The sequence below is a fragment of the Myodes glareolus genome, chromosome 4 (assembly GCF_982192425.1).
Source record: "Myodes glareolus chromosome 4, mMyoGla1.1, whole genome shotgun sequence".
In the NCBI taxonomy this organism is placed as follows: domain Eukaryota; kingdom Metazoa; phylum Chordata; class Mammalia; order Rodentia; family Cricetidae; genus Myodes; species Myodes glareolus.
The window spans coordinates 15959732-15972437 of NC_142029.1; the positions used below are offsets into that span (position 1 = coordinate 15959732).

A 12706-nucleotide genomic window follows, 5' to 3' on the forward strand; every position below is an offset into this window, starting at 1 on the left:
GAGCCCTCCACATGACTCTCTCGACCCTGGAGAACTACCTGTCTCCGCTTTTCTTGTATGTGAGCTGGCTCTGATGAATTGAGATTCAGCTGTGATTCTGTGGGTGGGGCTGGGGGAACGTGCTGGCGTCGCGGAGATTGGGGCTGAGTCAACAGGAAGCCTCTTCCGTCCCTGTGGCCCTCTTTGCCCGTCACCCCAGCACTAGGAAATGGAGTAGCAGAGATGTGAGTGGGAGATGGACATCCTTCAGGTGATGGAGACTTCTGGAAGGAAGCCTGCTTCCTCAGGAAAAGATCCGGGAACCCCAGCCCATTCTCTGGGCCCCTTGAGACAGATATCCTTCAAGGATGTGTTGAGGAGGCAAGAAGCGTAACAGCTCCCAGGCTCCATCCAGGCCACCTTGACTGTGAAATTTAGGACGCTCATGAAATGTCCTAGACTGGAAAACGAAGCTCAGAGCCAAGGGTATTTCAATGGGGGCGGGGAGCAGGGGGTGTGTCAGTACGGTCCAGAGTAGAAGTGGAGCCATAGCCAGGGATAAGGATCCCTGACCTTCCTTCCTCTGCCCTCTTCTCCAACCTGCATTGCCTCCTGGGGACTCCCCGCCTCCTCACCATTTCCACAGTGACTAAAGCATCATGTCCTGTGACACCAGAGTGTCCTGTAATACCAGAGCCATTGACGCCATGTCCTGAGGCCATTGAGAGGAGTCCCTAGGGTCCTGAATCATGTCTCTTGATGATGGAGGACGAGTCACCTTCCGACTCTTCATCTCCTGGCAGGCAGTCTCTCATCACCAGGACTGGTTTCCATCGGCGCCCCCAACCTTCAGACATCAATCTTCATGCAGTCTGCCTGTCTCTTCCCTTTCTTATACCCTGATGTCCGTCCTCACTGATAAACTGGATGTAAACACAAAGCTCCAAGGCGCCTGACTGAGAGGCATCCTCCACCTGGGCCAGACTGGAGGAGATAGCGGTGGTGTGTCAACATACATCAAAGAGAGCCTTCTGTTTCCTTTCTAGAACTTTCTTTCCTCGTCTGCCCAGTGATGTCTTGTCTTTCTCACAGGGAGGTGGGGCCCTGGGAGCAGAATGCTGGTTTGGACTTGGATCTTAGTCCCTGGTAGTCAGCGTAGGGTAGGGTCTAGGTTAGGAGGCCAAAAGTGAATAGGGATGTGGAAGCATAAGGCTTTGGGATTATGGCTGCTTGAGTGCGTGGAGGCTAGCTCTCTGAACCTCCCACTGCTGACCTAGGTGCTATTAGAAGGTGTCCACTTGATCTTCTGCCCTCCTGTCTTTCATTGCCCCTGATGTGCCCCCCAGTGTAGCAGGATGAGTAAGGGCACAACCAAGGCCATGCCCCCAGCCAGGGTATAAATAACCCCTGGCAGGCTGTCCCAGCCTGGGGGGGGCTCCACTGGCAGCCCCACTTCCTCTCTGGCCACTTCGCAGCCCTGGGGGTGGGGGAGTGTTTACTTTCCTGTTGTCACTGTGACTGGGTGGCCAGGCAGGAGACTCCGAGTGACCCAACAACAGGTGCAGGACAGGTGCCCAGGCTGCCCTGCCCAGGACTTCAGAGGCACCGCCGGACAGGCGGGTGAGGCCATAGCCAGGCAGGGATCGGCCCTTTGATCTTTGGCGTCCCTGCGTCCCTCTGTCCCAGTGGCTGGCCAAGGTCATCACCTATACTCCCTTGTTGCTACATAATCAGGTCTGAGCAGGGCAAGGCTTCTCTTTGCCCTGCAGTTCTAAACAGTAAGATCCTGAACTGGACACGGTCTCGAGGCCGACGGTCAGATCTCCTTCCTCCATAGCCCAGCCCAGACCATCCCTGTCATGTGCCCTAACCAGCTTGCTGGTCTCAAGCATGCCCCTCTAGCTTATCCTAGGGTCTCTACAGACCAGCTGGAATCAGAGCCAGGCCAATCAGGGCCAGCCACCTGCTGGTGCCACCTTCAGGCTGTGTCCCGGGCTTCAGATCTCAGCTGTTCTCTCTCCAGGTGCCTAGTCCTGGTCTCCCACTCAGTTGCTCCACCTGTGAAGTTGGGTGCCAGCTGTGGGATCAGGGAATGTTCATATATGCTCCAGTAGTCTCTCATCTGTTGCAGGACACACTTACATACCTGTAAAGTGTATTTCCTGTATGTACATGTATGTGTTCTGTATGTTGCCACCTATGCCCCCTTTCTAGTGGATATTCATGACCCTCAATCATAATTTTCACCTCTCCTGAGCTAAAAATAGCTGGAGTTGAACAGGGGACAGGCTTACCAAGTGAACCTTTCAGCTCCCCCAAAGACAGGTTCACAAACTTCCAGGAGTCCTGTGCGCATTGTTGGCTTGTTGTTGGCTGAGCTACCTGTCATTCATCCCAGGAAAGGCTCTGTCTTGGTATCCTGAGAATGGGAGTCAGGGCTGCTGCAAACAAGCAGAAGGGAAAACAGAAGGCCCAGCTGTACCCCCTGCCCTTGGCCCCTGGCATGGGGCTCCTATATATAGCATTGCTGGGGGAGCCTCCTTTCTCACGCTGACACCTCCAGGCTCGTTCAGAGTAGACTGAGAGTCTCCTTAGCAGCCTTGAGGGGTCTGATGGACTGAAGTTCTATAGGGTGTTATGGCTCTTTCAGGGCTTTTTAGTGTCTGGCTAGCCTGTTTCAGGGCAGGTGGAGACCTTGAAGTGTGCCAGCTATGTCCTCTGCCTGGTGGTCAGCTAGGGTGAGGGCAGGGTATCCAGGCTCTGTGCTAGCATCTGCAGCATGTCCTTACCCCGCCCCCCCACTTCCACCTGCTCATTAACCCTTTCAGGCCCCCACCCTGAGAGGAAACATCTACCCCCCCACCTGAGCAGACTCTTTGATGGATGCCATCATACACCCTGGCTTGCACCCATGGCCCTTTCATTGGGATTAGCTTGGGCTGCCTGTAAATCAAGGGTTTAGCTTTGGGTGTGGCCCTTTCTCCGGCCTGCCCACATGTCCCACTTTCCCCTCCATGGCTGTCAGCAACTGGAGAGGGAGCTAAGTAGGCCCTGGGAGAGGAAGTGGAAGCTTAGGACAACTGTGGCCCCAGTGCCTCTCTGTCAGAGGGAGTTTGTCTCTTGAAAGCCCTAATTGGTGTCCTCTTCATCCACAGAACTCAAGGCCACGGGTACCGCCCACTTCTTCAACTTCCTGCTCAACACTACCGACTACAGAATCCTACTCAAGGACGAGGACCATGACCGCATGTACGTGGGCAGCAAGGACTACGTGCTGTCCCTGGATCTGCATGACATCAACCGAGAGCCTCTCATTGTAAGGGCTGTCCTGGAAGTGGGGCAGAGCAGGGTGAAGGGCATGGAGCCCAGGGTCAGGGGCCTGGCCTGCAGGCTGCATCCTCTAACCCCCATCTTTGGCAGATCCACTGGGCAGCCTCCCCACAGCGCATTGAGGAGTGCATACTGTCGGGCAAGGATGGCAACGTGAGTGCCTTGGGGCCCGGAGGGTGAGGCCGTGACCTCGGAGCGGGAGCGCGGCTGGGCAGGTATCTGAGCATCTACACGGCTTTCTGTCTGGCCGCAGGGAGAGTGTGGGAATTTCGTCAGGCTCATCCAGCCCTGGAACCGAACACATCTGTATGTGTGCGGGACCGGTGCCTACAATCCCATGTGCACCTATGTGAACCGTGGCCGTCGTGCGCAGGTGAGTGAGCTTCCAGCCCTGGCTCTCTGCTGTCCCCTCTGGTGGCTTCATTCCAAGGTCCTGATGGGAGGATGGGCTTGAGCCCCATCCTTACCACTTCCGAGCCCAGTGACCTTGGGTGAGTAAGTTGTTCAGCTCTCTGAGCCTCAGTTTCCTGACCTGGAAATGGGGCTCACGGTTCCCTTCTAACAGGTCGGTGTGAGGAAGAGGCAGTGAGTTAGCGCTCTCCAGCTAGCACTGTGCCTGGCGCATAGTAAGCATTTGCCCCACATGGGGCAGTAATTCTCCTGGCTGTGCCTGTGGATCTTCACCCAACTGCCAAGTCATAGGACCTGGTGGGGTCTTTGGTATCAGAAGGCTGGAAACCTGGGTCAGCTTCCACCATTGTGGCCTGGGGGGGAGAGCGGCCTTCCTCCCCTTGGCCCAGGGGTTGGGGAAGCTGCCCTTTCCCCAGCTCTGCTCCACCCTGCCTGCTTCTGCCCTTTTCCATTTCCATGTGGGCATGTATGTGAGTTGATGTAACCTACGTAGGGCTTGTGTGAGAGTGACTGGACATAAGGGGCACATGCGTGTACAGGCGTGTGCCAAGTCTGTGTGTATGTGTGTGTACACATGCATATATGTTCTCTGGGGGCCCATGTGTTCATGTGTGTTCCTGACCTGTATGGTATGAGAGGCTGGCAGCCCAAGCCCGCTCCCCCAGCCCCTGCCATCCCCAGCTCTAACTCTCTATTCCTCATCTTCTCAGGCCCCACCATGGACCCAGATGCAGGTGGTCAAAGGCCGAGGCAGCAGGGCCACAGATGGTGCCGACCGCCCGACGCCCACAGCCCCACGCCAGGTGGGCCTCATCCTTCTAGTCTTTTGCCAAGCCAGATGACTTCTGAGCTCAGTTTACCCTGGGCCTGGCCCCAAGGCCAGCTACCCCAGTATCTCCCTCCTCCCTCATGCCCCCACCCCATTCCCATCCCTTCCCCTGCAGTGCCCTCAGGTTCTGAAAGCAGCTCCAGCTGGACTCCTGTCAGCCTCAGTGGGACCCCTGCAGGCAAGAAATCCTGACGCCACCAGGTGGGGAAGACAGGAGTCCTGGGGACAGTTGTGCCTCAGTCCTGAGAATGTGTGTGGAGACACACATGAGCACATGCCAGCCTGTGCTTGGGCACACCTTTTTATCCACAGAGGGTCTGGCATATGACTCCTATGTGTCTATTCCCATGCCTCCTGTGGGTCAGGTAGCAGACACAGGAGTCCTGCACACTCACATATGGGGGCTCTCCTTTGAGGCAGTGTGTCTGTCCATTAGTCAAGATTGGGAGTCTGGGCTGGGTAAGGCAAGCTGGGGCTGGGCAGGGGCGGGCAGGGGGGCAGAGGCTGCCGGTGAATGACAACATGTGAGTACGTATGAGATTACGTGTTTGTGCGTGATGGTGTGTGTGTGTGTGTGTGTGTGTGTGTCTGTCTTCCTGATGGGGAGTGCTGAAGATCTAAGGCTGTCTAGATTCTATGTGTGTGTGGTGAGTTACATGTGCCAGTTGTGTTGCCTGCCGGTCTGTGTGTACAGGAGGTTACGTGTGCGAAGTGTAACTGACCTTCCCATCACCATCCTGCCACTCGCTGCCACCTTCCTCTGTGCATTCCTCCTCTTCCCTTGCCCTGCCTTTGCCCTGCCCTCCCCACCAGGCCTGCGAGCTCTCCCTGGTCCCAGAGACTTCACAGATCTTTCTAGCATCTCCCAGGGCAAAGTGGGTGGTGTGGGGAGAGATGGCTGTTAGCTTTGTGAATCCCACACGGTCTCAGCTGTCTCCCCACTCCCCCAACTTGACTCTCTGGGGAGATGTGGAGGGACAGAAAATCAATGAATGACCTTTGGGTCCATCCTGAGGTCCACAGGTAGAGCAAAAAGCCTGGAGACAAACCTTGAGCTCCCTGTTTGGACCCGATGCTAGGAGAACAAGACCCCAGGCCTTGTTCTTATTCTAACTATGCCCCCATTCCTACTCAGGTCTGCAGCCCCTCCTTGGCCCAGGAGAGGCAGGTATAGCTCAAAGTATCAGGCCTCTGTAGCCCAAGGTTGTTTAGCAAGCATCTTCCTGAGCGTGGAGGGACTTTAGCCCATATAAACTCACCCTATGGTCCCCAAGACCTGGACCTCTGAGACTTGGTTCTTAGTCCTTGTCTGAGGCATAAGATCAGAAATTAGTTCCCTTGGAAATACCATGGACCTGCCCCAGGAGATCTGGCTGGCTGAAGTTCAAACCCAAGGACCCTGGGGGTGTATAGGGGATGGACTCAGGGTTTCCCTTAGGGTTCATTCTTGCCTAGGAACCTTATGAAATTTATCCTTGTCAGTGGGACTGGCCTGGATGTGCTGAGCCCCTCTCTACCCTGCAGGATTACATCTTCTACTTGGAGCCTGAGAGACTGGAGTCAGGGAAGGGCAAATGTCCATACGACCCCAAGCTGGACACAGCCTCAGCCCTTATCAGTGAGTGCCTTCGTCCCACCCTGGTTCTATGGTGTCAGTATGTAGCCTTTGCCACTAGAAGGTGTGGGGGTCACCAACACTCCTGAGTTGACCTTGTCAGAGAACATGACCATGTCCCATTAGCATACCTGGAGGGGGTCAGGGCACAGCACAGATTCCTGGGTGAGCTGAGAGGCAGAGCTAGGTGTATAAGCCAGAGGCCAGGTCTCCCCCGAGATACCAAGTGGAGTCTTTGCAAAGCCTGGAACCCTTGGAGCTATGTCTTGCCTAGAGGGGAGATAAGCTGGGTTTGTACTGAGAGTCGTTTGAGGGGTCCCATAGCTCCTTCATGTGTCAAGGAGACCGGAAGGGGCTCACACAGAGCACCCAGACCAGCTAGGGAGGGCGCGTTTCTGTACTATGCAGATGTCTGGGAGAGTGGGGCTCTTCTTAAGGAAGTGTCCTATTGGAGACTGGAGTCACTGTTGCACCTGCTTGAAGCATGGGGACCTTGCTTGCCCCTGATCTCGCCCTCTGCCTGCTTTTTGACTGTTCGTAATGTCCATCCCCAGGGTATCTCACACAGTAGCTGCCAGGTGCTGTGCCACCTGCAAGCCTGGGAAAGGTCCCTGGGGCTGGGGGAGGGGCAGGTGTTTTCCCCTTGGTGAATAAGAAGGCTGAGTCCAGAATAGAGGATATAACTTGAGGGAGGTAGGGTTTACTCTGGAGACTCTCAGAAGGAAGATAGGATGTGCTGGAGCCAGCTCAGCAGCTGAATTTCCAGGAATTTTGTGATCCAGTTGTTAAATATGGCTATTATTGGAAATTAAATTATAAAGGCTTGCAACCAAATCAATTGTCTTAAAACAGAAGTAATGGCAGCAAAATATAATAAATGCTCAAAATTTATTACTTCCTAATTGTTTTACTACATTGCCACATTGTAATCTGGCTTTTGAGGCTCTTTAGGCCTGTTACAATCATGTGGTAGAAATCTTACAGGATGACACTGGTGTGTCCTCCCAGCCCTGTGTGACTACAGGTTAGCAGCTTGAGACAAGCTGGGATGGGGGAATCCCAGAAATTGGCTATTGCTCCTGACAGGTCTCCTCCAAGAACCAGTTGTAAACATGTAACAAAAGATATGATCATGCCCTGGGCATCTCAAAGTGTGTGTGTGGGGCATGCCTCTGCCTAGGAGTCCCCGAGTCTGAGCAGTCCCCATGGTGGGGCATGCCTCTGCCTAGGAGTCCCCGAGTCTGAGCAGTCCCCTGACTAACGTCTGACCCTCCTACAGATGAGGAGCTCTATGCAGGAGTGTACATCGATTTTATGGGCACTGATGCAGCCATCTTCCGCACGCTTGGGAAGCAGACGGCCATGCGCACCGATCAGTACAACTCGCGGTGGCTCAATGGTGAGCACCAGTCACAAGCCCTTAGTGGGAAGTGTGGCTGTGACATGCAAGGAAGTCTACAGACGCATGCCTGGGGGGTAGTTTTGAGCCTGTGACTGACTAACTTGGGACAGGACTGGTTTCCTATTGGGGATTCTCCTGGAGAGAAAGAAGCATAGCCAGGGTGTCCATGCTGCTGACCCCTGCCCGCCTATCTGCCCGCAGACCCTTCATTTATCCATGCTGAGCTCATCCCTGACAGCGCAGAGCGGAATGACGACAAACTCTACTTCTTCTTCCGAGAGCGCTCCGCAGAGGCTCCACAGAACCCCGCTGTATATGCCCGCATCGGGCGCATCTGCCTCGTAAGTGTCTATAAAACTCCGCTGCCCCTCCCTCCCCAGACCTACTTCAGCCAGTCTTGGGGTGAATGAGTTGATCTGATCTGGCTCCCTGCCCACACCTCCAGAATGATGATGGCGGCCATTGCTGCCTCGTCAACAAGTGGAGCACATTCCTGAAGGCACGACTTGTCTGCTCGGTGCCAGGGGAGGATGGCATCGAGACCCACTTCGATGAACTCCGTGAGTGCTCAACAAGCTAGCGGGATCCTAGAGCTATAGAGGGTGATGGAGGATGGATCGACGGTCAGGGTCCCTCTAGGGGCCGGCTTCTCCCTTGGGCAGTGTCCCCAGTACCTTCTCTCTTTTGTTCCAGAGGATGTGTTTGTGCAGCAGACCCAGGATGTCAGGAACCCCGTCATTTATGCTGTCTTTACCTCCTCAGGGTGAGATTGGAGTCAGGCCATGCAGTGGCAGGATTGGGGGTTATAGCTTGTGGAGGAGGACCCTGGCCCGGTTATGAGCTGTTGGGTAGATATGGGCCCAGGGTCTGTCCTGTCCTTGCCATAGCAGTAACCTGCTCGTTCGTACACAGCTCCGTGTTCCGAGGCTCTGCTGTGTGTGTCTACTCTATGGCTGACATCCGTATGGTCTTCAATGGGCCCTTTGCTCACAAGGAGGGCCCCAACTACCAGTGGATGCCCTTCTCAGGAAAGATGCCATATCCCCGGCCTGGCACAGTAAGTGCCCCCATGTGTTTCTCTTTTTGTAGACTAGGCTAGCCTCCAATTCAGAACTCAGAAAACTACCTGCCTCTGCCTTCAGAGTGCCAGGATTAAAGGCATGCGCCACCACCACACAGCTTTTTTTTCAACCTTGCTGTCTTGAGACTGTTTATCCCTGGTTGGCCTGGAAGTCACTAAGTGGATCAGGCTTGGCTCAAACTCAAAGTTCTGCCTGTCTCTACCTCCCACATGCTGGGATTGAAGGCATGTCCTCTGGTTTTTGTTATTGTATGTGTATGGGTGCTTGGCCTGCATGTATGTCTGTGCACCACATGCATGCCTGGTTCTTACAGAGGCCAGGAGAGGACATCGGATCCCCTGAACTTACAGATGGTTGTAACCTCAATGTGGGTGCTGGGAATTAATTAACCTTGGACTTCTAAAAGAGCAGCCAGTGCTCGTATCTTCTGAGCCATCTTCCTAGCTTCTTTACTTTGTTTTTAAGAGGCCTCCTCCACCCTCTGCAGGCATGGACTCCACTCTAATGACGCTCTCAGTCAACAAGGCAGTGAGACACAGCACACCTAGAAACTTGTATTCACAGCCAGGCATGGTGGCTCACACCTTTAATCCCAGCACTTAGGAGGTAGAGACAGATGGATCTCTGTGAGTTCGCAGCCAGCCTGGTCTAAGAGTGAGTTCTGGGACAGCCAGGACTGAGAGACCCTGTCTCAAAAAAAAAAAAAAAAAGAAAGAAAAAGAAAAAGAAAAGGAAAGGAAAGGAAAGGAAAAAAAAAAGAAAGAAAAAAGAAAAGAAAATTACTATTCACACAACACACATCGAGCTGTCAGGAAAGCGTCCGCCCAGGGTTCTGAGGCAGATGGGGCCTGCTGTGGTGGGCTGCCCCATGGAGGGTACTCTAGGAAACTTTGTGAGAGGTGAAGTTTAGAGGGGCAGAAGTCAATCTGGCTGGCTGCCAGCAGGGACAGTGATGAGGAGTGGGCAGGATCAAGCCATGCTCGCTCTGTGTTGTTGGTAACTATCCCACTTTATCTGAGTGTGACCTGGGTGGGCCTGCCCCAGGAGACTGAGTGTGGGAACTTGGCTGTGATCTGACCTGATGCAGTGGCAGGTGTGTCTGTGGGTCATCAGGACTGCCCCGGGGAAACTGGTCTCGGAAGGGGTCTGGGAAGGCTTCCTACCAGAATGAAGTTGGAATTGGAAGGACCGACTTGAGCCCCAGGCAGAAGCAAGGCATTGGGGAGGGGAAGCAGGTCTACTGTGTGTCATCTTCTTGAGGCCAGCAGCCCAGCTGCACAGGAAAGAGCAATGAAGCCAGAGGGACAGCCAGAGAGGAAGGAGACAGCTGGGCAGGGGTGAGGACACGGGAAGGGAGTGGTCAGTTTAGCCAAAAGCTGCCATGAGGTCATGACACATGATCTGGTGGAAGGGAGAAGTCAGGAAGGGATCTGGAGAGGGAAACAGGTAGGTATAGGGTCAGTCTGGAAGCTTCTGCGCTCCTGGGTCCGTGTGCCCCACCTGGACAGCCTAGGACTGACGCTCGCTCTTTATCTGCCTACAGTGCCCTGGCGGAACCTTTACGCCGTCAATGAAGTCCACTAAGGATTATCCTGACGAAGTCATCAACTTCATGCGTACCCATCCACTCATGTACCAGGCTGTATACCCGCTGCAGCGGCGACCCCTGGTGGTCCGTACAGGTGCACCCTACCGCCTCACCACCGTCGCTGTGGACCAGGTGGATGCAGCTGATGGGCGCTATGAGGTGCTTTTCCTGGGCACAGGTACCCACTGCTGCTCTCAGACCCTCCCACACTGGGCCCACTGGATGGGAGGAACTGATCCTGGGGCCAGATCCTGCCCAGCTAGGGGTTGCTTCAAACTCAACTGTGGGAACCTTCTCTCCTTGACCAGAATAGCCAGAAAAGCAGGAACACCAGGCACCTAGGGGCCCTTGTATGACTTGAAAAGAACTTAGGATACATGGATCTATGCTTGCCCATGCATGTATGCATACACACACATACACACACACACACATAACACATACGTAATTATACTTGTCACAATTATGACAGCTCCCAACTCAGTTGCCCATTTTCTATTCTCAGCAGAGCCCAAAATGAAAGTCTGGGTGTGGGGTGCAGACCCTGGCAATGACCCCCTTTGTCCTGTTCTAGTCCTCCCACCCCCGCAACTCTCCCTTTATCCAAGGGAGGCCCCTGAACCTCAGCATGGAAGCCCTACTCCACTGCCCTAGAGGAGATGGGGCTTTGGTGGGGAAGGGGCTGAGGCTTTGCCCCTTCCCCAGCATCCTCAGCCTCACTGAGGTCCTGCCCGGCCCGTTCCAGACCGCGGGACAGTGCAGAAGGTCATCGTGCTGCCCAAGGATGACCAGGAGGTGGAGGAGCTCATGCTGGAGGAAGTGGAGGTCTTCAAGGTAGGTGAAGTACCGCCCAGTCCTGTCCACAGTACCTTGCCCCTCTCTGGCCCCCAGCCTCTAACCTTAGATCTAAGTCAGGGCTGGGAGGGTTCCGCAGGGTCCCAAACTGACCCCTGTTTTCTTCCAGGAACCAGCAGCCGTGAAGACTATGACCATCTCTTCCAAGAGGGTGAGTTTTTGGCAGTGTGGACTGGGAGTGAGGTTGGAGCCTGCGTCCCAGTGGGGTCACGCCCTTGGCACCAGGATGGGAAAGTGAAACATGAAACAGGGAGAGAAGGAGTCCAGCCCGACTGGCTACCCTGGGACTATCTGTGGGAAGAGAGCTGACACTCCCCCGCTTCCGCCCCCAGCAACAACTCTATGTGGCCTCAGCCGTGGGTGTTACACACCTGAGCCTGCACCGCTGCCAGGCATATGGAGCTGCCTGTGCTGACTGCTGCCTTGCCCGCGATCCCTACTGTGCCTGGGATGGCCAGACCTGCTCCCGCTACACAGCATCCTCCAAGAGGTATAGACCGCCAGAACCTTGGATGTTATCCACAGCTCTGGGAGCTCAGGGGGGTGAGAGCAGAGTGGAGCATGGATAAGAAGACATAACTGCCCTGGGGTATAGGGCCCTGCTCTAGAGTCTTGGGGTGCAGGAACCTGGGAGCAAGCCTCCCAAGAACACTCCTTCAGGAGTTATCCTCATCCAGGCGGAGTCGCCGGCAAGATGTCCGCCACGGGAACCCCATCAGGCAGTGCCGTGGGTTCAATTCCAATGGTGAGTGAGCATGTTGCCCTTCCTGTAGGGTGCTTCTCGACTATGCCCACAGACACACACACACACACACACACCATGAAGGGTGCTTCTCAACTATGCCCACAGACACCCCACACACACACCGTGAAGTTGCAGATGACTCCCTGAGTGGTGGGAACCTTAGGCATGGGATCAGAATGTGGATAGATTCCCAGTGATGTTGTCCTGTCTTTGTGTGTGGGTGCCCCTTGATGCCTGCCTCTCCCTACTGAACAGACTGACTGCCTAGGAGCAATGCTGCTTCCACTCAAGGCCCTCTTGATCCACAGCAAACAAGAATGCCATAGAGTCTGTGCAGTATGGAGTGGCTGGCAGTGCGGCTTTCCTTGAGTGCCAGCCTCGCTCACCCCAAGCCACTGTTAAGTGGCTGTTCCAGCGAGATCCCAGTGACCGGCGCCGTGAGGTGAGTTCCTATGTCCCACAAGGGGCAAATTCTGCACTGTGGGTGTGGGAGTTCCTGTTTGCAGTGGGAGCCCGTGTTGGGGAAACAGAGCCTGGCAGCCAGCTTGGGGCAGCCTTCACTCTGTGAACCCCTTCTAAGTGCCCATCCTTACACCGAAATCACTGAAGTGAAATGAGTTTACATAGCAGCTGTGGGTTAGGCTTCAGTATATGGATCCGTTCATAGGCTGGATTCATTTGATAAATATTCCATATCTGAGCTGGGCATGGTGGCGCACGCCTTTAATCTCAGCACACAAGAGGTAGAGACAGGCGGATCTTTGAGCTCGAGGCCAGCCTGGTCTACAGAACAAGTTCCAGGACAGCCAGGGCTACACAGAGAAACCCCGTCTTGAAAAACCAAAAGAACAAACTATTCCATATCTGTAC

The 12706-nt window shown here is 54.6% G+C and overlaps 1 protein-coding gene across 3 annotated transcripts in view; it reads left to right on the top strand.

Moving 5' to 3' along the window:
• The window catches only part of Sema3f (semaphorin 3F), a 28024-nt gene that overhangs the window by 13573 nt on the left and 1745 nt on the right, over positions 1-12706 (top strand). For 2 of the 3 annotated variants that reach the window (XM_048423717.3, XM_085688826.2), the window contains 16 exons: positions 3135-3295; positions 3400-3462; positions 3563-3682; positions 4431-4523; positions 6074-6167; positions 7444-7563; positions 7768-7907; positions 8012-8126; positions 8260-8329; positions 8479-8623; positions 10192-10414; positions 10982-11070; positions 11201-11242; positions 11424-11581; positions 11769-11836; positions 12145-12278. In XM_048423717.3, the coding sequence (XP_048279674.3) occupies positions 3135-3295; positions 3400-3462; positions 3563-3682; positions 4431-4523; positions 6074-6167; positions 7444-7563; positions 7768-7907; positions 8012-8126; positions 8260-8329; positions 8479-8623; positions 10192-10414; positions 10982-11070; positions 11201-11242; positions 11424-11581; positions 11769-11836; positions 12145-12278 (1835 nt within the window). The remainder of the gene's footprint in view (positions 1-3134; positions 3296-3399; positions 3463-3562; positions 3683-4430; positions 4524-6073; positions 6168-7443; positions 7564-7767; positions 7908-8011; positions 8127-8259; positions 8330-8478; positions 8624-10191; positions 10415-10981; positions 11071-11200; positions 11243-11423; positions 11582-11768; positions 11837-12144; positions 12279-12706) is intronic. The other variant, XM_048423718.3, reaches the window with a different exon arrangement.